The sequence below is a fragment of the Bactrocera tryoni genome, unplaced genomic scaffold (genome assembly GCF_016617805.1).
Source record: "Bactrocera tryoni isolate S06 unplaced genomic scaffold, CSIRO_BtryS06_freeze2 scaffold_25, whole genome shotgun sequence".
NCBI classification, from domain to species: Eukaryota; Metazoa; Arthropoda; class Insecta; order Diptera; family Tephritidae; genus Bactrocera; species Bactrocera tryoni.
The window spans coordinates 4,051,273-4,075,123 of NW_024395977.1; the positions used below are offsets into that span (position 1 = coordinate 4,051,273).

The following is a 23,851-nucleotide window of genomic DNA, read 5'->3' on the forward strand; positions in this document are numbered from 1 at the left end:
ACCGATTATAATGAGTGGAATGTAAGTTTTCAAGTAGTTTTCAGCGAAAACTGTGTTTTCGTTTGATAGATTTTACAGGGACGAAAACACAAGTTTTCGAGCGAAAACCAGGGCCCGAATCGCGGCACACGTTAACGAGCGAAATTAATGAATTTTTTTTGTTTTCGGATCGTTGTACTCGCTATCGAATAGGCACTTTCCAAATTTGAAATTTTCTCATTCGATAACGAGTTCTCGTTTGTACGAAAGGATCGAAATTTCATTCGTTAGCTATTTGAGACAAGTTATAGCACAAATTAAATAAAGCAAGAAAAAACGTTAACTTCGGTTGTACCGAAGCCAAATACCCTTCACAGGTGCATTACTGTTAGTAACTATGAGTTCAGTTTGTATGGAAGCTATATGCTATAGTAATCCGTTCTAAACAATTTCTTCGAAGATTACATTGTTGCCTTAGGAAATAGTATATACCAAATTTCGTGAATATATCTTGTCAAATGTGAAAGTTTTCCATACAAGAACTTGATTCCGATCGTTCAGTTTGTATGGCAGCAATATGCTATAGTTAACCGATCTGAACAATTTCTTCGAAGATTACATTGTTGCCTTAGGAAATAGTATATACCAAATTTCGTGAATATATCTTGTCAAATGTGAAAGTTTTCCATACAAGAACTTGATTCCGATCGTTCAGTTTGTATGGCAGCAATATGCTATAGTTAACCGATCTGAACAAATTCTTCGGAGATTACATTGTTGCCTTAGGAAATAGTATATACCAAATTTCGTGAATATGTCTTGTCAAATGTGAAAGTTTTCCTTACAAGCATTTGATTCCGATCGTTCAGTTTGTATGGCAGCTATATGTTATAGTGGTCCGATATCGGCCGAAAATGACGTTTGCAAAATTTCAAAAAGATATCTTAAAAACTGAGAGACTAGTTCGTATATATACAGACAGACGGACATGGCTAAATCGACTCAGCTCGAACTAACTGATCATTTATATATATACTTTATAGTGTCTCCGACGATTCCTTCTGGGTGTTACAAACTTCGTGACAAACTTAATATACCCTGTTCAGGGTATAAAAATGAATGCATTTACAAGCAGCGATGTCAAATAATTTTTGCAGAAGAGACAAAGTCGTCTCTTTTAGAGCTCAAACAGATTGGCTTCCTTAAAAACATTTGTTTAAGAGTCAGAAATTTCTTATGGTATGTGGTGAGCATTTGTACAACTCTGGTGTGTGAAACTATCGGAATAGATGACTTTTTGAAAGTATTTTCAAACTTTTTCTGCAACTATATCTGTAACCTCTTTACTCCTAGGTTCATAGTTGTTGCCTCGGAGTCACCCTATAAGAAATCTTTCAAACTGATAACACAAAAGAACATCCTGGTAAGTAGGTAACTGGGACTCAGAGAGATTGTACGGATATATGCTATACACAGGATATTTCTGTCTAAATTTAAATTTAGATACAGATATTTTGAGTTCTGTGTTCTGTTGAGAGAATATAAGTGATAGCACTCGGCGAAATCAATGACAAGAGTGAAGGAACTCGATGAAAAAATATTTATGTGGAGACCAGTCCGAACGTGTCGTATGGCGCAGGGAAATGAATGTAAGTGATAGAACTCTGCGAAATCACCGACAAGAGTTAAGGAACTCGATGAAAAAATATTTGTGTGGAGACCTATCCGAACGTGTCCATTGGCGTAGGTGAATGAATGTGAGTGATAGCGCTCGGCGAAATCAACGTCAAGAAGTGTGGTCGCAAGCCGATTTTCACCTTGCGCTGTGCCGCGCCGCATTTTCGCTCGTATCTCGGGAACGGTTCGTCCTACGGCCATGATCACATATACCATTTCGGTAGCAAATGACGTGACAAATAACTTTTGTTTTATACATTTTGCCATGAGATGCGTATTTCAGGCGCTAGGTAGACAATTTCACGATTTTAGGCGAATTTCCAAAATTTCAAGGCCGGAGTTGGTGTTGAAGATGCAATTCGATCTCAAAACAAAAAGTTGCATTGAAATCAGGAACTAATAAGGCAACTTTTCCGCACTATTAAAAATCCCGAATCGAAAAAAGTCCGGAATCGACCCACCCTATTGTCCACAAAGAATTTGTTCCACTCGACCAAAACATTAAAGAGGTATTCTACCTTGGGGTTTTGAAGCGTATGGTGCACCGTATTCGACATGTTCGACCCGAATATCGCGAAGATGAATGTTGGCGTATGTTGCACGATAATGCGCCGTCTCATCGATCGGCACTTGTGACCGATTATTTGACCCAAAATCACATTTTAACCATTAACCACTCCCCGTATTCACCTAATATGGTACCGTGCGACTTCTTATGCATTATGCAGACGTAGAGGCCATTCAAAAGGCTTGCACCGGCATACATACTGGCGGCTATACCGGCCAAAGAGCTAAAACACTCGTTCGACATGCTTTTGGACCGTGCAAAAAGCTGTATTAAAGCAAAAGGAGACTATTTTGAATAAAATAAATTGATTTTGCCGAAAAAATCATTTGTTCTGTTGTTTTTTAAAAGTCATGTTTACTTTAGAACACCCTTTTATATAAATAAATATACTCCCGCGCTTACATATCTACTTACGAATAGCGCTTTCATTCGCATTATATACATATGTTGGTAACAAAAAATGTTTTCGAACAGCACGCAGGAAATTAAAAAGGTGACCCAATAGGAGAAGGTGTAAAAGCCTGCAAAAATTTTATTTATCGATTTTTTTCTCAAATTTAATAATTTCATGAAAAGTAATCCCCGGACACCCTCTTTTGTGAAAACCAAAAAATAAATGCAAAAATTCTTTCAAACAATTATAATATTAAATACCTCTTACTCACCTATGGCAATAGAAGATTGTAAAATCGCAACAATGAATTTAATTGAATTCGTATTATCTTCAGACTCAAAGTGAAGATGAATCGGGCTACACTCTAGAAATTAAAGGAGTTGAACTTAATGAAAATGCAAAGCACTCACACTCACACTCACTCACATCAATTTCTATAAAGTGAAAGAAAGATACAGAAAAAGCTATCAAATGTACCTATCTGGCTTTGCTTCCATTAAAGAAGATGTAGATACACGTAAAACCAAGGTGCCAACCCATCTTATTAAGGAAAGAACTTCAGAAGACACGATGATAAATTTCGCTCCTACAGTTCACCTTGCCATGCGACACCGACATCTTTTACGAAGATTATACGACTTCGCCCACCTTTCGGGATATGTTGACAGCCTTGTATATCCGTAACCCAAGAACTAGTAATGTTGAAAGAAGATAATAACTTTTTAACCTATTTAACCAACCTTGAGAAAAGCTGGAACTCGATATTGATATCTCTTTGTAGTTCAAAACTACCTAAACAAACTCTAGAAACCGTTGAATATACCCTAGCAGATAATTTGAATATACCGATGTGGTCAAATTTCGACAGTTTTTTAACACACAAATATAAAACCCTCGAATCTGTAGGGAAGGCTTAAATAGCAAAATTACCCCCCTTCCATTAGTTAAAAGAGCAGACGAAAAGAAATGTAACACTTTTCATGCAAATTCTGGACCCTCAAATAGTCCCCGGAAGGCACAATAGAAGTCTTCCAATTGAAAACAGTAACGTTCAGTATAAATAGTGCACCGTGTCTAGTAGTCCGAGGAAATTCAATCATTAGCAGCCAAAATACTTCACCAGGATATTTTATTGGCGTTCAAGAAGTACGGACGGGTTTTTTAATTCCCTCCGTGTATTCAGATTGTGCACAAAGTAACCAATCAATAATAATAAAATAAAAACAAACAATCAAATAAAAATCAGTGCTCACAAATTATTAATAATAAACAAAAACAAATAGTGGACGAAATAAATAGATAAAAACAAAACAACAAAATGTAATGAGTGCTTCGCAGCCTCACCAGGCCGTAGGCATTCCTTAAATGCCTACTTCAGCTTTGTCGAGGCAACAAAAATAAAGTCGGCAAAAAAAATGTAACGGCGATTATGAGTCAGTTGAAATGAAAATTAAGGTAGCGCAATCCGCAGAAGCAGCAGTAAACAACAACCGGGCAACAACAAATGCGCCGAAAGCAAACGAAATAAAAAGGAAATCGAGTCTTTAATTAGACAATCGGTCGATACCAAAAAGTTGCAACCAGACACGCAAAATCATAAAAAGTCAGAAATTCTTAATGGCAACAGATTTGCCATGCTGATCAAGGAGCCTAAGGATGATGCAAAGGGTTCCACCATAGTCGTGAATGCCAAACCCCCTCCAATCTATTTGCGTGAGGCAAAAACAATTTTCATATTGTGAACTTGAAAAAAACCGTAGATGAAACACAAATTCAAACCTACATTGAAAAAAGTTTCATGGATGTTGTAAAGTACTTGTCAAACAATAACAAGAATTACTACTCTTACCAACTGAAGAGCTCAAAAGGCTTAGTTGTTGCCATAAAAGGTATATAGGCTTCGGTAGACTCTAACGATGTTAAAGAAGCACTGAAAGAAGCTGGTTTTAGTATTATATCAGTGATAAATATTTTTAACAGGAACAAAGTCTCACAACCAATGTTCAAAACAGAATTGATGTCAAATTCTAACCAACTAAAGATCCATCGCATAATCACCGTTGAGGAACCACGTAAGAGAAATGGTCTAGTACAATGTACAAACTGCCAAGAGTATGGACACACGAAGGCATATTGCACTCTCCGCAGTGTCTGTGTGGTGTGTGGTGATCTACTTCCTACTCCCAAATATACTCTTAAAAAAGAGGATTTTGTCCTGTTCATAAAGATTTGAACTCAAAGTTGTCACAGGGCATTCAAGCACGTCATATCCAAATGTTACAAACACCCGGTAATGAAAGCGTACCAACGTAAATGAGGGACTATTAGATTTCTATCTGAAAAAAATACAGATTAATGGTTATATCAGAAACGCATCTTACAAATAAAAATAATTTCAATATACCGGGATTAAGACTCCATGTTACAATTCATTCAGATGGAAAAGCGCATGGTGGTACGGCAGTGTTGGTTAGAAATCGGTTAAACCAATATGCTCTAGAATCTCATGGTACAGCGCAGTCACAACAATATCCCTACAAAATCGGGGTTTTGACTTAAACCTTACGGCTATATACATACTGTTCACTTCGTTTTAAAATTACAGATAGCGAATTTAAAGACTTTTTTGCAACACTAGGTCAAAGGTTTCTAGCAGGTGGAGATCACGTCTTATTAATCCGAAAGGACGTCAGCTGTACTACAATATTATGAATAAGCATGGTAAGCCGATTTACTGGCCCAGTGATAGAAAAAAATACCAGACTTAATAGATTTTGCTGTAGTCAAAAATATAGAAAGATCGCTTATGACAGCTGATACATGTACAGAGCTATCATCTGATCATTCACCTGTACTAATAAAGTCATACGAACAGCCCATAATATTTGAGCCAACAGTTTTTCCAGCATTTCGTAAAACTAACCGGTTGAAGTATAGGCAAAATAAATACAGGGAGAGACATTGATGAAAGATAAGAGAATTTAATTATGTAATAACTAATGCAGCTGTATTGGCAACACAAAAAAAAATAATAACAATGAACCAGTTGGTTTTAGAAAGATCACTAATAATGAAATAGAAAAGCTTGTAAATAAGAAAAGGCGAGCTTGGAAAATCACTTAGAAAAGGTATTTCAACCTAGTTGCCTAAAGAAAAACTTTAAGTTGCTCAACCCAATACTGCTAACGAGTCGCTTGTGTCTATTAGGACTTCCACTTCTGAAGTTACTAGAATCATAAAAGAGCTAAACTCGAAAAAGGCATCAGGACACGATAATATTACTCCAAAAATGCTAATTGAGTTACCAAATATTGCTATAACGGTTCTCTCCTTGCTCTTTAATACAATTTTTGGTTTCGGATACTATCCAATTTCGTGTAAAAAGTCGCAGATCATCATAATAGATAAACCTGGGAAAGACTTAACACAGCCGTCTTCCTATAGACCAATAGAGACCCAGTATTTCTAAAATATTTGAAAAAGTGTTATTATCAAAGATGACTCCACGAAAATAATATAATACCAACGCACCAATTGAGTTTTCGTGCTAAACATAGCACTGTAGAGCAAGTAAATAGAATTACCAACGAAATCAGGAAAGTATTCGAGCACAGAGAGACTGTTCAGCTATTTTCCTAGATGTAGCTCAGGCGTTCGATAAGATCTGGGACGAAGGCCTTTTATGGAAAATCAGAAACGTTTTACCTTACGAATTGCATAAAACTTTGGAGTCATATTTAAGAAAAAGGAAATTTACAGTTAAAGTAGCAGACTTCATATTAGAAGAACGAGTAATAAGGGCTGCTGTACTTCAAGGTATCGTGATAGGCCCAACTCTGTACATAATATATACGGTAGGCATTCCAACAACTATTAACGTATTGACATCCACTTTCACGGAGGACACAGCTCTAGTAAGCCGTAAAAAATGCCCCATATTATATTATATATTAGAGCAGTACTCAACTTTTGTCGAAGAATGGCTAGCCAATTGGCGAATACATATTTATGAGCAGAAATGCAAGCATGTTACTTTCTCTCTAAGAGCAGAAACGTGTTGGACAGTTACAATAAACAAGTAACTTATCTTGGGATTCACCGGGATAGAAGGCTCACGTAGCGAAAACAAAGTGAGTAAAATAACTTGCGTGAACTTAAGAGCATCAAATTATAATTAGCTTTTAAACAAAAATTCTAAACTTGGGCAACAAGGGGGATGGGATGAATTTAACAATTTTTGGTCATAAGATAGCACATACTAAAGAAATTATTCGTGGAAAGTTTTGTTTCGTTATGTTAATTGCTTCTTGATATGTGTTCTGGAAACTGAAAGAATCAATTGGACTTTAAAATTGTCCTATATGAGATGTAGGCGTGGTTGTTATCCAATTTCACTTATTTTCACACAGTGATATATAAACGTAAGAATAATGCCTCGTACGAAATCGGTTGGACGGGTCCCGAGACATGGGATTTCATCAAAAAGTAGGCGGTACCACCCGACTGTCCGGATTTCACAGTGGTTCCCATAAGACTCTCTCATACCATTTCAGTGTGAAAATTTAGTGCCTCTAGCGTATTTAATTATTGATTTATCGTGCTTTTATTAGTTTTAACAATAAAGTTATTTGGGGAGTGTGCAGTGTTATATATATTATAATGAAAAATAAAATAGTTTTTAAATAAATTAATAATATAATAAAATAAATTTTATAATGAGTTATTGAAGTATAAACTATTTTTTTTTTAAACTTTATTGAAAAGTATGTATATTCAAACTTATATAAAAGTACAGAAACACGAAGTTTTAATTAATAATATTCATATGTAAAATACGTATGTATATTTGTAAGCTTCTCAACTAAAGTACTCCATATCGAACCCGTTCCTCCACAGTCATCAAAACATCTCATGTACTTCAACTCCACATATGGGATTATGGGAACCAGATCTAAAAAGCCTAATACCCATTTAAAATAGATCGAAAAATTACAGAAATTCACTCGCACCGAAAGTTGTTTAAACTCTCAGCAATAAGCCCATAAGCGACGCACATACTTAGGTCGATTAATCAAAATTAGCTGGCCAAAAATCCATATTTTTTAATAAAAGGTTATCAAGCAATAGTACTTACAATAGAAAGAGAAATAGGCCAGTAAGAAGAATTTACCACCTCCACCCACCAAAAATTCACGGTGTGATTGCTCCCGTACTTCTAAACTTGATCTTCGCATTATTCGTCTGCTAATGTTTTTTGTGATCTCAGTTGACGAAGTAAAATAAGTATTATTTTTGTGCTTTCTAATTATTATTTCGCAAATATTGTGATGGATTTGAGTAATTCAGGTAAGATTTGTTATATTCTATGGTATTTCAAGTGTCTTAACTTCATTTTTGAAACAGGGTATGTAGCAAAATATTTTGTTTGGTAATTTTCTTGTTCAAATATAAATTAGTTATATTCTCGCCTCCTCTCGCGTAATAAATTTTATAGCTTTTAATAATAGATATATTACGCTAGCTTACGACACATATTTTAGCTACGGATAGCTAAAGCGACTTAAAGGTTTTTTAAGATTGGAGCATCCTCTAGTGGGTATAGACGCACGCATCCAAACTTTAGGCGCTCTATCTAGGCTCTAAGCTAGCAGATCCACTGAAGCTCCTGTGACTGTGGCGAATCGACACCGCCACATAGAAATATGTGTCCCCTCATCATGTTTGGACATGATGAACGACTAAAAAAAAACAAAATGACGACGGACCCATAATGAGCGGATTCTTGGTCAGCGTCTGTTCACCACGTTATTTGCGGCTGATATTACAACTTGGCCGGTACACAGCGTGGCGTACCGGGAGTCCTTGGACATCTTGACAGCGATGTCTATGCTGGTAGGATGGAAAGGGTGATGTGAGCTTGCTCTGCCGAGGTGTTAGCCGCGTGGTGTATTAGTAAACAGTCACTTCAGTCCCTGGTCAGGGAGTGTGCATTGGGTGCAGGAAGAGTAGCCTACGTTGCCTAGGGCGAGCGCAGGTCTGTCCTTGTATTCCGGGACTGGTAAAGCGCAGGACAGGCCTCAGGAAACTGGGGTAGGAGCATGGTCTCCGAGGGTACACCCGTTCCTGTCTATTTTGGCCCACCCCCTACACACGATGCGCTGAAAGAAACAAACAAATGGAGAGTGTTTTTAGAAAGTATACCAAAACCAATAGCAGCAGTGTACAAGACTGCATGATGAGCTACGGCACTCAAAGCCCTGGCAGCATGTTTTTAGAAACGGAAGCTGACCCCTTAAAACGAGCACCAAGATAGATGCGATCCCCAAAACAAGCGCTCACTGTTGAAAAACCTGTAAGAGCGAGGTCGTCGCCCCTTGCGCTGTAAGACAGCTCGCCTCAGGGGACAAGATCAAATAGCTAACAGAAGCAATAAAACTGCCACAATGATCAATTAATAATCAGATCCGTGACGTGCTTACTTCTGTGACGAGACTCCATGCACCTAAGGTTCGCGAGGATGCGCAGCTGACGCGAAAGACTCCGCCAAAAAAAAAGCCAGCCAAGAGGAAGTCCAAAAGAGAACCAACGCGTGCAAGAGGAATGAAGGAAGCATTCTTACAAAAAAACGGAAAACCAAAACACCCGATTAGGAAGGCTGCTTTTGCGCCACGTCCGAGGCCAGATGCAATTATCATAGCGCGCACTCGGGACATGTCATATAGCGATATGATTAGAGCCGTCAAAAAGGAAGATGATCTGAAAGAGCTTGGAGAGGACGTTTTGCGGATTCGGAAGACGGTAAAAGGCAAAATATTACTAAAAATGAAGAAGGCTCAGATGAAATACATAGTCCAGACGACCAGGCGCAAATAAGAGCTGTAACCCACGAGGTAACAGTGGAGATCCGAGACCTGGACGAAAGAAGACATAGCGGTGGCAATACGATCCCAAATTAAAGAGCTAATTTCATTTGACGAAATTGCGATCAAAGCCATCAGACAAGCGTACACGGGCGCGCAGACGGTAGTCATCAGCCTTCCCACAGCGGACTCAAAATGGCTGCTTGACGCTCATAAGATCAAGATCGGATGGGTGGTCTGCAGAATAAGAGAAAAGCCGAACCTCAGAAAGTGTTTCAGGTGCCTGGAATATGGCCAACTGGCGAGGGCATGTACGAGTGAAGTTGATTGAAGCAATAGTTGTGCTCAGTGTGATAAAAAGGAGCTTTTCGCAAAGAAATGTGATAACAGTCCGTCCGTGTGAAGCATGCAAAAGCAGCGGGAAAAAGGAGACCGGCCACCGGATCGGAAATTGGAAGTGTTCTCTATATCAAACGGCGTGTAAAATGAGAGATGTCCAAATCAACGTAAACCATTGTGAAGCTTCTCAAGAGCTGCTGAAGCCAGTCTCGTAGCTACAACTCCGGGCGCCCGGGGCCAAGGATGTTCTGCCGCCCCCCTTTATCTACCTACGTACAAGTTTCATGAAGTGGTTCGCACAAAAGTGAGTTTTTACAAAATATCTTCGATATTAAATATATAATATTTAGGAACTAGAAGCCACGCAAATTCTGAAGTTCCAAAATTCTCACAATACGGTTTTTGAGGAAATTTATAGTAAATTTACACACATTAAAAGCCATAGAAAAAACCCATTTTCGCCCTATATCTTGTACACTTTTGACACAATTTGCAGGAATTTTTGCCCGAATTGGAGTTTTTAAACACCATTTTTGAAAATTTGGAGAAATAAAAGTATTTATTACATTCAAAGCATGGGGTAACTGTGAGAGTGACACGTCGTTAGACAAAGCTAGAAAAGTGCATCTTTAAGTTCTATCACTATTTTTAAGAAAGATATAAGCCAAAAGATATAAGACAAATTCAAAGACTGAAGAGTATTTGAGTAAAAATTAATATTTTTCCTTGTTATTCAGATTATTACATTGTGAGTGTACAACTCTTTATCTTTTATAATAAATTTTGTAAAAAAATTTGTGGAAGTATTTTTCTGAATAGTAAAAAACAGCGAAGATCGTTTTGCCGCCCCCAAGACGTTGCGCCCGGGTCGACGGCCCCCTAGCTACGCCACTGGCTGAAGCAAACAATCTTCGAAGAAAAGGTAGATGTGGCTATAGTGTGTGAACAGTATACAAACATAAACGCTGACACATGGATACAAACACGATCCAGCGTAATAAAATTGCAAAAAAAAGGATCGAAAGTGCAAACGTTGGATGAAGAAATTCTCAAAGTTATGTTTAAAGGGAACCTAGGTGGTGACAAATGAATATATTTTTGAGCTGCACCGAAATGTGTGCTCTTTATTAATACTCTTAAGACTAACTAACTGGAAGATGGAGTCATGTGTAGAAGTTCACGCAAGTGAGGAAAGTTTTCTGATCCCCATTCACTTGGGAGTGGCCAGCAGCTCACGACTTCCGGTCTCTGACCAAGTACATCCGTTTGAAGGCGATCTAAGGTGAGAGGGCGAAACATCCCTATATAGGGTTGTGCGCTGGCTTTGGGACCCGCCACGTAAAAAAAACACTCCCAATGAAAAGTCACAACCAGCCTCGGATGAGAGACTCCCTTTTGTTGACGACCATGGCAAACGAAATAAGGACTAAGAATTGAGGGCATGCACCTGGAATATCCGGTCCCTTAATTGGGAAGGTGCCGCTACCCAGCTGGTTGATGTTCTCGTTAAAGTGAAGACTGACATCACCGCCGTCCACGAAATACGATGGAAGCGACAAGGACAGAAACGAGTAGGTCCTTGTGTCATTTACTACAGTGGCCATATAAAGGAGCGCAAGTTTGGTGTGGGATTCGTGGTGGGAGAGAGAATACGTCGCCGAGTACTATCATTCACGATGGAAGAGAAGGACGATGGGACCAAAGATGCCTTCTATGAGTGCTTGGAGCGCACTTATGAGAGCTGCCCCCACGATGTTAAAATCGTGCTTGTCGACTTTAACGCCAGGGTGGGCAAAGGAGGTATATTTGGCACTAGGGTCGGTAAATTCAGCCTACCCGACGAAATATCCACTAATGGGTTGAGGCTATGGTTATCTGTACTACTAGATTCCAGCACAAGAAAATACGTCAAAATACCTGGCTGTCTCCGGATCGAAAAGTCACCAACCAAATCGATCATGTTGTGATAGACGGAAGACACGTCTCCAGTGTTCTACTCGGACCACTAGCTTGTTGCAGCCAAGATCCGCACTCGTCTCTGTGCAGCAAAAAGCGCATTTTAACAAACACAAGGAAGGTTCGACGGCGAGAAGCTGCAATCATAACAGATAGCCTAACGATTTTCTACTCGACTTGCACTCCTGCTCTCTGTGAGCACTCGTCAACAACTTGGTATAAGGGAACTGTGGGACAGCATTTCAAACTCCTTACGTACAGCTGCAACCGAAGCCATTGGTTTTCGGAAAATGCAAAAGAACAGCTGACCGTGTCGTAGCGGAGAGAAAACAGACTGACTACCTCGCAACGTTACGATCGACCACAACACGTGCGGGATGGGATAGATACCGAGAGTTGAAGAGGGAAACGAGACGTATTTGCAGACAGAAAAAGAAAAAGGCCGAAATGCGTGAGTACGAAGAGCTTGATAAGCTGGCCGGCAGGGGTAATGCTCGAAAATTCTACTAAAAGTTGAGGCGACTAACTGAAGGTTTCAAGACTGGTCACTGATGCCCAGATCATACTTAAATTATGGAGGGAACACTTCCCCAGCCTGCTGAATGACAGTGAACGTACAACGCCAGGAGAAGGCGAACCCGATTCCCAATCAATGACGATGGAGCAGACGTTCCATTGCCCGACCATGAAGAGGACGAATAGCAATTACCCGCCTGAAGAACAGCGAAGCGGCGGGAGCCGATGAATTGCCAGTCGAGCTTTTCAAACACGGCGGCGAAGAGCTGATAAGGAGCATGCATCAGCTTCTTTGTAAAGTATGGTCGGACGAAAGCGTGCCAACCGATTGGAATTTAAGTGTGCTATGCCCAATCCATAAAAAAAAAGCCCCCACAATCTGCGCCAACTACCGTGCGAGAAGCCTCCTCAACATCGCGTATAAAGTTCTATGGACCGTATTGTGTGAAAGATTAAAGCCCACCGTCAACAAACTGATTGTACCTTATAGTGTGGCTTCAGACCTGGAAAATCAACAACTGACCAGATTCACCATCCAAGCAATTCTTAGAAAAGACCGGAGAGAGAAGAATCAACACTCACTGACCTCTTTCATCGATTTCAAGGGCTGCTTTCTATGGTACGAAAAGGAGCTGCTTTTATGCCACGATGTCTGAGTTTGGTGTCACCGCAAAACTAATGCGGCTGTGTAAACTGACGTTGAGCAACACCAAAAGCTAAGTCTGGATCGGGAAGGACCTCTCCGAGCCGTTCGATACCAAACGAGGTTTCAGACAAGGCGACTCCCTATCGTGCGACTTCTTCAACCTGCTTCTGGAGAAAATAGTTCGAGTCGCCGAAATAAATAGAGAAGGTACCATCTTCTCTAAGAGTGTACAGCTGCTGGCGTATGCCGATGATATTGATATCAGCGGCCTCAACACCCGCGCCGTTAGTTCGCCTTTCTCCAGGCTGGACATGGAAGCACAGAAAATGGGTCTGGAAGTGAATGAGGGCAAAACAAAATATCTCTTGTCATCAAACAAACAATCGTCGCACTCGCGACTTGGCTCTCACGTCACTGTTGACAGTCATAACTTTGTAGTCGTAGATAATTTCGACTATCTTTGAACCAGCGTAAACACCACCAACAATGTCAGCCTGGAAATCCAACGCAGGATTGCTCTTGCCAGCAGGTGCTACTTCGGACTGAGTACGCAATTGAAAAGTAAAGTCCCCTCTCGACGAACAAAAGCAAACTCTATAAGTCGCTCATAATTCACGTCCTGCTATATGTTGCAGAGGCTTGGGCGATGACAGCAGCCGGTGAGTCGACGTTACGAGTTTTCGAGAGAAAAATTCTGCGAAAGATTTATGGTCCTTTGCGCATTGGCCACGGCGAATATCGCATTCGATGGAACGATGAGCTGTACGAGATATACGACGACATTGACATAGTTCAGGGAATTAAAAGACAGCGGCTACGCTGGCTAGGTCATGTTATCCGGATGGATCAAAACACTCCAGCTCTGAAAGTATTCGACGCAATACCCGCCGGGGGAAGAAGAGGAAGACCTCCACTCCGTTGGAAGGACCAAGTGGAGAAGGACCTGGCTTCGCTTGGAATACCCAATTGGCGCCACGTAGCGAAAAGAAGAAACGATCGGCGCGCTGTTGTTAACTCGGCTATAATCGCGTAAGCGGTGTCTACGCCAATTAAGAAGAAGAGAAGAAGTATGAAGGGAAAAAAGTATTTTTTAATTTTAATTCATAAAAAGTCCAGCAACACTGGTTCTGTAATGTTCACATAAAACATGCATTGTCATTATACTTCTTCTCTCACACTGGTTCTGTGATTTTTGTCATTCAACAAGCGCCGACGAACGCGAACAGTAAAAGTAATTTTTCTCAAATTTTTTAAAAGTGAACAAAAGAGAACAAAATATGGAACTGTGCAAGCCAGATATAAATAGCTTTTGCTACTGCTGTGGTCAATATGTCTCAACACATCAAAAAAGGGGAAACTTCAGTACTGATTTTGTTCAAACATACGAGATGTACTTCTACCAAAATGTTATAGTGAACGAAAATTGGGTACCAAATATAGTGTGTTAAAGCTGCTACAACCGTCCAATGGTTAAAGTATGCCATTCGGTATCCCAATGACTTGGATTAATCCTGGCGAAGGTCCATTGAATCCATTGAATTGCTATGCATGTGCGAATAAAGGAGCCGCAAAAAGGATAAGAAAATCGTATAATTACGTTGGTGTTGCAAGTGCCGCAACACCATTGCCTCATTCGGACCACATTCCTGTGCCAAAAGCTTCTAGTCCAGATATTTTCTCTTTTACGACTGCTCCGACATATCATGCACGTTATGATCCCCCATATGAGCCATCAGTATCCAATGAGCCAATTTTAATAAATCAAAATAAGCTTGAATCAATTGTTGCCAAGTTGGAATTAACACAGCATAAATCGGAAGAGCTGGCTTCCATTTTGAAATCAAACAATTTGTTGGCACCCGGTGTGAAAGTCACAGCTTATCGAAGTCGTCAGGCAACACTCCAAAGTTTATTCCTTGTGAATGATGAAAAAACTTCTGCATATTGCCCGGATGTAGGAAAATTGATGAACGCAATGGAAGTAAAATATGAAGCAGATGACTTTAGATTATTTATTGACAGTTCAAAACTCAGCTTGAAGGCGGTTTTACTGCATAAGACCAATAAAAAACCTTCAGTTCCAATCGCCTATAGTACAGAAACGAAAGAAACATATGATGCATTGGAAAATATTTTAAAATGGTTAACTACGCCAAACATATGTGGCGCATATGCTGCGATTTAAAAGTTGTAGCAATGCTTTGCGGTCTTCAAAGCGGCTATATAAAATATATGTGCTTTTCGTGCGATTGGGACACACGATTTTCCGGTGACCAATATGCATGCCACGGATGGAAACTCAGAGAGCACAGCAGGTTACAAACGGCCAATATTATTCGTGAGCCTCTAGTGCTGAAGGAGAAGATATTGCTGCCTCCACTGCATATTAAACTTGGAATTGTTAAGAATTTTATCAAAACTGTCGCCAAAAGAGATGAAGTTTTCTTGTTTTTGAAACTAATTTACCCGAGACTAGGCGAAAGTAAAATTAAAGAAGGTAAGTTATAATATCACTTTCATTTCCCATGGTTTTCCATCTTAACAAATTAATTTTTTCCAATCAGGCGTACTAAATGGTCAAGATATACGAAAGCTGATTAAAAGTGACGCATTCAACAATATTTTGATTGACGCTGAATTGAATGCATGGCAGGCAATCAAAGAAGTAATAGAAGGCTTGTTGGGAAAGCATCGTTCTAACAACTACGATGTTTCTGTCGCAAGGATGTTAAGAGCATTCTCGTTAAATGGTGTCCACATGTCCTTGAAAATCCATTATTTACATCATCATCTGGACTACTTCAGCAAACAATTGGCTACCGAATCTGATGAACAAGGTGAACGCTATCATCAAGTTGCTATGCCATTTGAAATGAGGTAATACTGATTTTTTATTTTTTCAAATTCATTTTAATAAAACAAAAACTTACAGATATAGAGGCAAAAAGTCGCCGAGTGCAATAATTGCGGAAATTTGCTGGTGGAGTAAGCTTGTGTGGCAAGACAGAGATGATCTTGATGATAAAGAATTTTCAGGAGATGCAGAAGGGCCAACAGTGGAGTCACTCATTGACATTATGTGTGGTTCAGAAACTGATGATAACGATGAATGCGATGCCACTAGTCCCGAACCACCACCATCGAAAAAGTCTAGGCAATATTTATTAAAATAAATAAAAATAAATAAATAAAATAAAAATAAAAAATTATAAAAAATGTTTACTTTATTTTTTTAGTAGTTTATGGCCAGAAGTCTGGAGTTATTGGGGAAAATTTATAAAAAAGGCGATAAATGACACTTTTTTGAATAAAAACAAATAAAAACAAATAGAAATTGCAACTCTTAATTTTTCTAAATTTGTTTCATCAAAATCGCACAAGTGGCTCGCGAGTTATGTTAAACTACGTTTTTGCCAAAATGTTACAACTAAGCGAAAAACATCAAGATAAGGAAAAAATTTAAAAGGTCATAAAAAAACTGACACATACGAACGCCAAACCCTTTGAGGGTTTTACTATACTGACCTAGTACCATCACCCTGACTTGGAATTTCTCACCACCCAGATTAGCTGTTGTACTGTGTTATTGGATAATATTCAGCCGTAGCTGAGAGTCTAGGCGTTCGCAGCAACTCGAACTGATATATGAAACGGCTTGGCACATTTTACATCGAGATTTAAATTGAAAGCATACAAAATACAGCTTGTGCAAGAACTGAAGCCGCTCGGTCTTCCTCGACATCGCGGGCTCTTGAAAAGTTCCAAAAAGATCTGAAATAAACAGACGCAGGTATCGATTCATAATGGATGGAGATTTCAACGCAAAAACCACGTTTTGGCGTTCAAGGCTTACGACTTAATTGTACGATCATAATTGTAAAATTCAGAGGTTTAGAAATTAAAGTTTAGCAAAATATCTTCGGTCTCTTACCAATGGATGAAATTGCGATTACTCTCTTTGGAAAAGCTGTAAAAGATTACAAACACCAGAAATTCAAGCATGTCCCTTTAAAATAAGTGCTGATAGTTTGAGCCAGAGATAATTCAAAAAATTCAGAAGCATTTTTGGATTATTTAGACGAAGTATTTTTCCAATATGAAACATAAGTATATTATCCTACTGTGTTCAGTCAAGAATGCGAAGAAATCTCAAGTTACACACGTAGTGAGCTGAGTGAGGAAATAGAAAATCTGAAAACCAAAAAATCCCCCGGTTACGACCTGATTACTGCCAAGGCTCTACAACAGTTTTCCCCAATATGAATAGTAAAAGTCACCATCATTATTAACGAGTCTTTTCATATTAAATAAGTCTTAATAAAGTCATAGAACATAAAACCGTAATCCCAGCACATCAGTTTGGGCTTCGAGCTATTCACGATTTCACAGAATTACACACATTAGTGAAAAAGCATTTGAGGAAAAAATTCTGTTTTTGGATATTGTAAAAGCGCTCGATACAGATTGTCACAAAGGTTTGCTTTCGAAATTGGAACTGGTTTTACCGAAACAACATCATCATAAAATTATATTTATTTATTCTCGCATAACCTGACAGTAGACTGCAAGTGATTACATGTTTGTTTGCTGTTGGTAGTAGTTAACATGAGTCAACCACTAATCTTCAAAAAGCTGTAAATCCTACAATAGGCCAAAAGGTCTATACACATTATTTTCACGTACAACAACATACAGCATTTACCAATTTTTATAGACAGTCGACTTTGACTTTAAGCAACGTTCAAAAGTTCATGTAAAAAATAAATGGTAAAAGCTAGACGTGGGACTCAAGATTATGAATTGGTTAATTTGTAACAAATCAGTTTTACTCATCGAAAATAAATTCTATATCTATAAATAAATATATGGAGCTATGATGCACAACTTTGAGGATGTACTAACTCACATAGTAAAAAAGTCTTCCAACAATTCCAAAACAATTTTCTATATACATACATATACTCTATAAAACTCACACATTGACCGACGAATTCGGCAAAAGATTTGTGAGAAAAACGAAAATCATTATATGTAGTATATGTGAGTTATATACAAGTATATGGTATTATGGACCCGATTTCTCTTTTTACAAATACCACATACTAAAAAGTTATTAGTAATATAGGGGCTAGGTTACGTTTTTTTAAGGAGGGTGGAGTCATGTGTAGAACTTCACGCAAGTTCTCTGATCGCCATTCACTTGGGAGTGACCAGAAACGATTCTTTTACATATGACTCAAGCAGCTCACGAATTCCGGTCTTTGGCCAAGTATCCTCTGTGTAGCCTAACATATCCGTTTTAAGGCGAGCTAAAGTGAGAAGGCGAAACATTCCCTACATAGGGTTGTGCGCTGGGTTTGGGACACGCCACCCCCAATGAAAAGTAACAACCAGCCTCGGATGAGAGACCCTCCTTTTGATGACGACCATGGCAAACGAAATAAGGACTAAAAGCTTAATAAGCTGGCCGACAGGGGTAATGCTCGAAAATTCTACGAAAAATTGAGGTGACTTACAGAAGGTTTCAAGACCGGAGCATACTCTTGTAGAACCCCTAAAGGTGATCTAGTCACCGATGCATGCATCAGCTTTTTTGTAAAATATGGGCTGACAAAAACATGCCCAATGATTGGGATTTAAGTGTGCTCTGCCCTATCCACAAAAAGGGAGACGCCACAATCTGCGCCAACTACCGTGCGAGAAGCCTCCTCAACATCGCGTATAAAGTTCTATGGACCGTATTGTGTGAAAGATTAAAGCCCACCGTCAACAAACTGATTGTACCTTATCAGTGTGACGTTAGACCTGGAAAATCAACAACCGACCAGATTCACCATCCGCTAAATTTTAGAAAAGACCGGAGAGAGAAGAATCAACACTCACGACCTCTTCATCGATTTCAAGGCTGCTTTCTATGGTACGAAAAGGAGCTGCTTTTATGCCACGATGTCTGAGTTTGGTGTCACCGCAAAACTAATGCGGCTGTGTAAACTGACGTTGAGCAACACCAAAAGCTAAGTCTGGATCGGGAAGGACCTCTCCGAGCCGTTCGATACCAAACCAGGTTTCAGACAAGGAGGCTCCCTATCGTGCGACTTCTTCAATCTTCAATCTGCTGCTGGAGAAAATAATTCGAGCTGCAGAACTTAATCGAGCAGGTACCATCTTTTATAAGAGTGTACAGCTCCTGGCCTATTCCGATGATCTTGATATTATCGGCCTCAAAACCCGCGCCGTTGGTTCTGCTTTCTCCAGACTGGACAAGGAAGCAAAGCAGATGGGTCTGGAAGTGAACGGGGCAAGACGAAATATCTCCTGTCATCAAACAAACAGTCGTCGCACTCGCGGCTTGGCTCTCACGTCACTGTTGACAGTTAAATCTTTGAAGTTGTAGATAGTTTCGTATATTTGGGAACCAATGTAAACACCACCAACAATGTCAGCCTGGAAATCCAACTCAGGATAACTCTTGCCAACAGTTACTACTTCGGACTGAGTAGACAATTGAAAAGTAAAGTCCTCTCTCGTCCTGCTATATGGTGCAGAGGCTTGGACAATGACAACAACTGATGAGTCAACGTTACGAGTTTTCGAGAGACAAATTCTGAAAAGATTTATGGTCCTTTGCGCATTGGCCACGGCGAATATCGCATTCGATGGAACAATGAGCTGTACGAGATATACATACGACGACATTGACATAGTTCAGGGAATTAAAAGACAGCGTCTACGCTGGCTACGTTATGTTGTCCGAATGGACGAAAACACTCCATCTCTGAAAGTATTCGACGCTGTACTCGGAAGGAAGCAGAGGAAGAGGAAGACCTCCACTCCGTTGGGAGGACCAAGTGAAGCAGGATATGGCACGCTGTTGTTAACTCGGCTTTAAACGCGTAAGCGGTGCGTAGGCCAGTAAAACAGAAGATATTAAGTTTTCGTTCAAACTCATCCATTTTACGCACAAATATACATTGTTATGAGTAAAACGCGCCCCCTCATTTTCATTGAGATAACTCACATATTGGCCGATATATGCCGTACAAAGTCACGCGGAAGTTCAAGAAACTTAATGTTATTTTTTTATATTAATTATAATATACTCGTATAATACCATTATCAGAAAGGGAATTTCCTGAATTTAAAATATTTATCTCACACATGGACCGATATTTTCGATACCTAGAACCTTGAACAGATTTTGTTGGATTTGAAAAATGTTTGGTCATAAGATGATAATATTAATTGCTTTCGATTTGTGTACCGGAAAATCAAAGAATCAAGTGGAGTTTAAAATTGTGCTTTATGGGAAGTAGGTGTGTTTCTTGTGCGGTTTTGTCTATATTCCTACTAGTTGAAATCGGTTAGGTCAAGTCCCGAGAAATGGGATTTCACCAAAACGTGGGCGGTGTCACGCCCATAGTTCAATTTTCATACCGGCTCCCATAAAGCTCTCTAATACCATCACGGAGGTAAAATTGTATAACTCTGGCTTACTTAGTATTGATTTATTGCGCTTAGTAGATTTTAACACTACTGATATAAAGGGAGTGGGCAGGGTTATTTAATTTTGTTTATTTTACGATTTCACCCGTTTTCAAACTATGTATCGTTAGGAGTTCTTAGCGTTAGTATTTGAGTCGGATGAATTCGGTTGCTGTAGCTTTATTGGTTTAGGAGATACATACGTTAACCAACTTTTCAAATTTTTTGTCCACAGTTAACATTGATTTTGGTCATGGGCTTTTTAATGGTTTTCGGTTAATGGCGTTTTGTGGGCATGGCAGTGGTCTGATTACACCCAACTCTGTAGCAACAGGTTGTAAGAGTATAAATACTAAAAAACTTGACAGATGACAGCGTTAAACCCGATAAACTGCACTTATCGGGATTAACTCAGGAGCTACTACAGCCAACTACCGTGTAAATGCCAAACATAACGGTCAAAATTTTAAGGAGTTAGTGGCATTTTAGTTCTCAGCATTGTTGAAAAATGACAGCTGTATTCTATTGCAAAGGAACAGTCCCCAACACTGAAATGGAAAATGGAACGAAAATTAAAAATGTTTAGTATTTAGCACATTTTTTAAATCAAAAATATTAAATTTGTTTCAATTTGAGATGGTATTAATAAAGAATCGCACAAAACTTGAAACGTCAATCCGCTATGCACTAACTAGTATTGTTACTATCACCTTAAAATTTGGATATAATTAAGTGCGCAGTTAAGCGGAGTTAACGCAGTCGCCAAGGCTATAACTTTGAAATAGTTCTATATTTGCATTACTCTTACGAAGTTGTTTTTTGAAAAGGTATATCGAATTTTGTATTTCCCAAGAAAGTGTGTATTTAATCATTAGTATCTGTTTCCCTTTCAAAATAATCACCCCCAGACATATTGGCTTTTTTCCAATATTCAAAGCACTTAAAAAAGTAATTTTTTGTGATCTTGATAAGTTCCTCTTTCGATGCAGTTTTTATCCCCTTAATTGCTTGCTAGCGGCGAGTCGTCGTCACAAGGGGACAGGTCTGGGGAAAATGGTGGCTGCACCACGCTTATTGTGTTTTTTTAAACGCGCGTATAAGCAACGATGAGTGAGCTGGGGCGTCATTATGGTGCCAAATCCTACCGTTTTTGGCGGATTGCATCGAGTTAATTGCACATAACTTGCAGGTATTATTTTTCTTGAGCCCTTTGGCCAGAACTCGTGTTGCGCCAAGACCCAACTCAAACTCCAAATCATTAGTTAAAATCGATATTTTTAGTTCCGCAGAAATTTCTTCAATGTTGCTTCGACGATTTGCCAATACTATTTTCTTCACTTCATTATTGATTTTGTCTTTTCTTGACTTGCTCTGAAAACATTTTGTATTACCGAAAAACATTTCTTTTGTTCAATGTAGTTTCACCTATACCACAGTCAACATTCGGAATGCGCCCGCGAACATAATTATGTTTTCCTCAAAAAAATTTATACAGTCTTTTATCCATTTTTGGAATAAGTAAAAGTCGAAGACGAACCAAAACGCGTCCAAGCAAAACAGCTTTCAAAAATTATCTAAACATTGAAAATGCCCGACTTCGTCAGCATAGGTAAGGGATATATGTAAATACCAACATAACGCAACAAAACAATCGAAATCGAATGCACGTAACCCGCGAAAATTCAAAATTCGCGATAATTTTTATACGAACCTTGTATGTCTGTTTGGGTTTGTGAAATGAAACAGTATTTCCTTTGGGTTTAAAAAATCTTAACGGAAGATAAATTGAATTTGCTATCTAAAATCATTAGTTGTGGTCGTCCTCTAATCAATATGAACTTTCTTATGCCCGGTTTCACAGTCCACACTTAAGTTGTGCTTAAGATAATACAGGAAAATAATGTTATACACAGTGGCAGATTTGCAATCCCAGCCGTTCTAGGCCCCAGGCCATGTGCCGCCCCTTTCTCAGCACCCATCATTATAGACTAAAGACATAATTCATGATTTTACTTTATTTCCACTTTTAATTGATTCAAAAAATTGTTTAACTAAAAGCTAGCGGATAAAGCTAGTTTATAATATTTTCCGAGATTTCAGGGATGATTGGACATTTAAATAAAACATTTAAAAATGGTTTTAGGTTTTGTTTTTAATAAAATAAGTGTTTTAATCGTACAATGTGTTACAAAACTCGTCTGCACTTAAGCGCAGCAAAACCATTAATCAAATCTTCGCAATCCAATTTGCTTAAAAAAGCAGCTTCTATGTTAAGCAAAGCAAGATCGTTTAACCTCTGCTCCGTCATTGTTGTGCGTAAATAGTTTTTCACTCTCCGCAAACAAGAAAACGATCTTTCTCCAGTACAGTTACTGGCAGGTGTACACACACATATACGAAGAGCAATATCCACGTTTGGGTAAATGGTTTGAAGATCTTCGGTTCGTAACCATTTCAACTGACTGTACTCTTTCGCTCCTCATTTTTTATGCTGCAGTGAGAACGAAAATGAAGACATTTTTCTGTAAAATCGTCTTCTAAGTCAGTAGAATAAATCATTTGCAATGCCTTGGCCTTATCTTCGACTTCTGAGATGTTTAGATTCGTCAGGTTGGTAATAAAGTAAAATTTATTGTAGAGTAATTTATAAGCATCCCGACGTCTTTTCAGTTCTTCTAATCTAAAATTTTCACGGCCATTTTTTTGTTGCATCTCTTCACCTGTATTTGTCTCGCCAGGAAGCAGTTTTTGCTTTCGATTGCGTCGAAAATCTTTTTCGTATTCCTGTACGAAGGACAGTTTCTTCGCTTTTTTTTCGAAATCATTGAAATTCTCTCTTGTTTCGCCAATCTCTTGGACAATGGTAATGCCAATTTCCACACTCTGAAGTTTTTTACTTGTGGCGTTAATGCGATCTAGTAAATCTCCCCAAAAAACAGCCATGAGGGCCGTTTCAAACGAATACCTCTTGCTTCGCATATAACGATTCTCTTCTGTTGTGTGTCATTTTCGATGGTGACTAGCGCTTTATGGATTTCATTCCAGGATTCGCGTAAACTTTTGCATGCGTCTGCACGAGCTGACCATCAGGTCGTTGATAGACTTTTGACGGTGAAATGGGTTTGAAGTAGTTCCCAACGCTGAGTTGTCGCTGCAAAGAAATTGTATAACTCTTGGAATAGAGAAAAGAACGAACAAGCCTCTTGGCTGCTTTCAGCTGCACATTCACCTACTAAATTCAGCGAGTGTGCTGAACAGGGAACATAGTCGGCAAGGGGTGAAATTTCCTTTATTTTAGCTTGCAGGCCGTTATAATTGCCTGCCATGTTAGCTGCGTTGTCATATGATTGCCCGCGACAGTTTGAAATGTCAACTCCCAATTCAGTTAAAGTTGAAGTAACAGCATCTGTCAATATTGTGATTTGTGGCCTGTG

The 23,851-nt window shown here is 39.0% G+C and overlaps 2 protein-coding genes across 4 annotated transcripts in view; one reads left to right on the forward strand and one right to left on the reverse strand.

Moving 5' to 3' along the window:
* The window catches only part of LOC120780892 (putative nuclease HARBI1), a 66,615-nt gene that overhangs the window by 13,830 nt on the left and 28,934 nt on the right, over nt 1-23,851 (reverse strand). The window contains exon 1 of one of the 3 annotated variants that reach the window (XM_040113131.1): nt 2,890-2,982. The exons of the other annotated variants lie outside the window; for them this stretch is intronic. The gene's annotated coding sequence lies outside the window, so the exon portion shown is untranslated. Of the gene's footprint in view, nt 1-2,889; nt 2,983-23,851 lie in introns of those variants that run through there. 3 annotated transcript variants of the gene reach the window in all.
* On the forward strand, nt 15,214-17,198 carry LOC120780394. The gene is made up of 5 exons (XM_040112681.1): nt 15,214-15,273; nt 15,342-15,432; nt 15,500-15,812; nt 15,868-16,089; nt 17,066-17,198. Exons 1-5 carry the CDS (start codon nt 15,214-15,216, stop codon nt 17,196-17,198), a joined length of 819 nt encoding a protein of 272 aa, XP_039968615.1.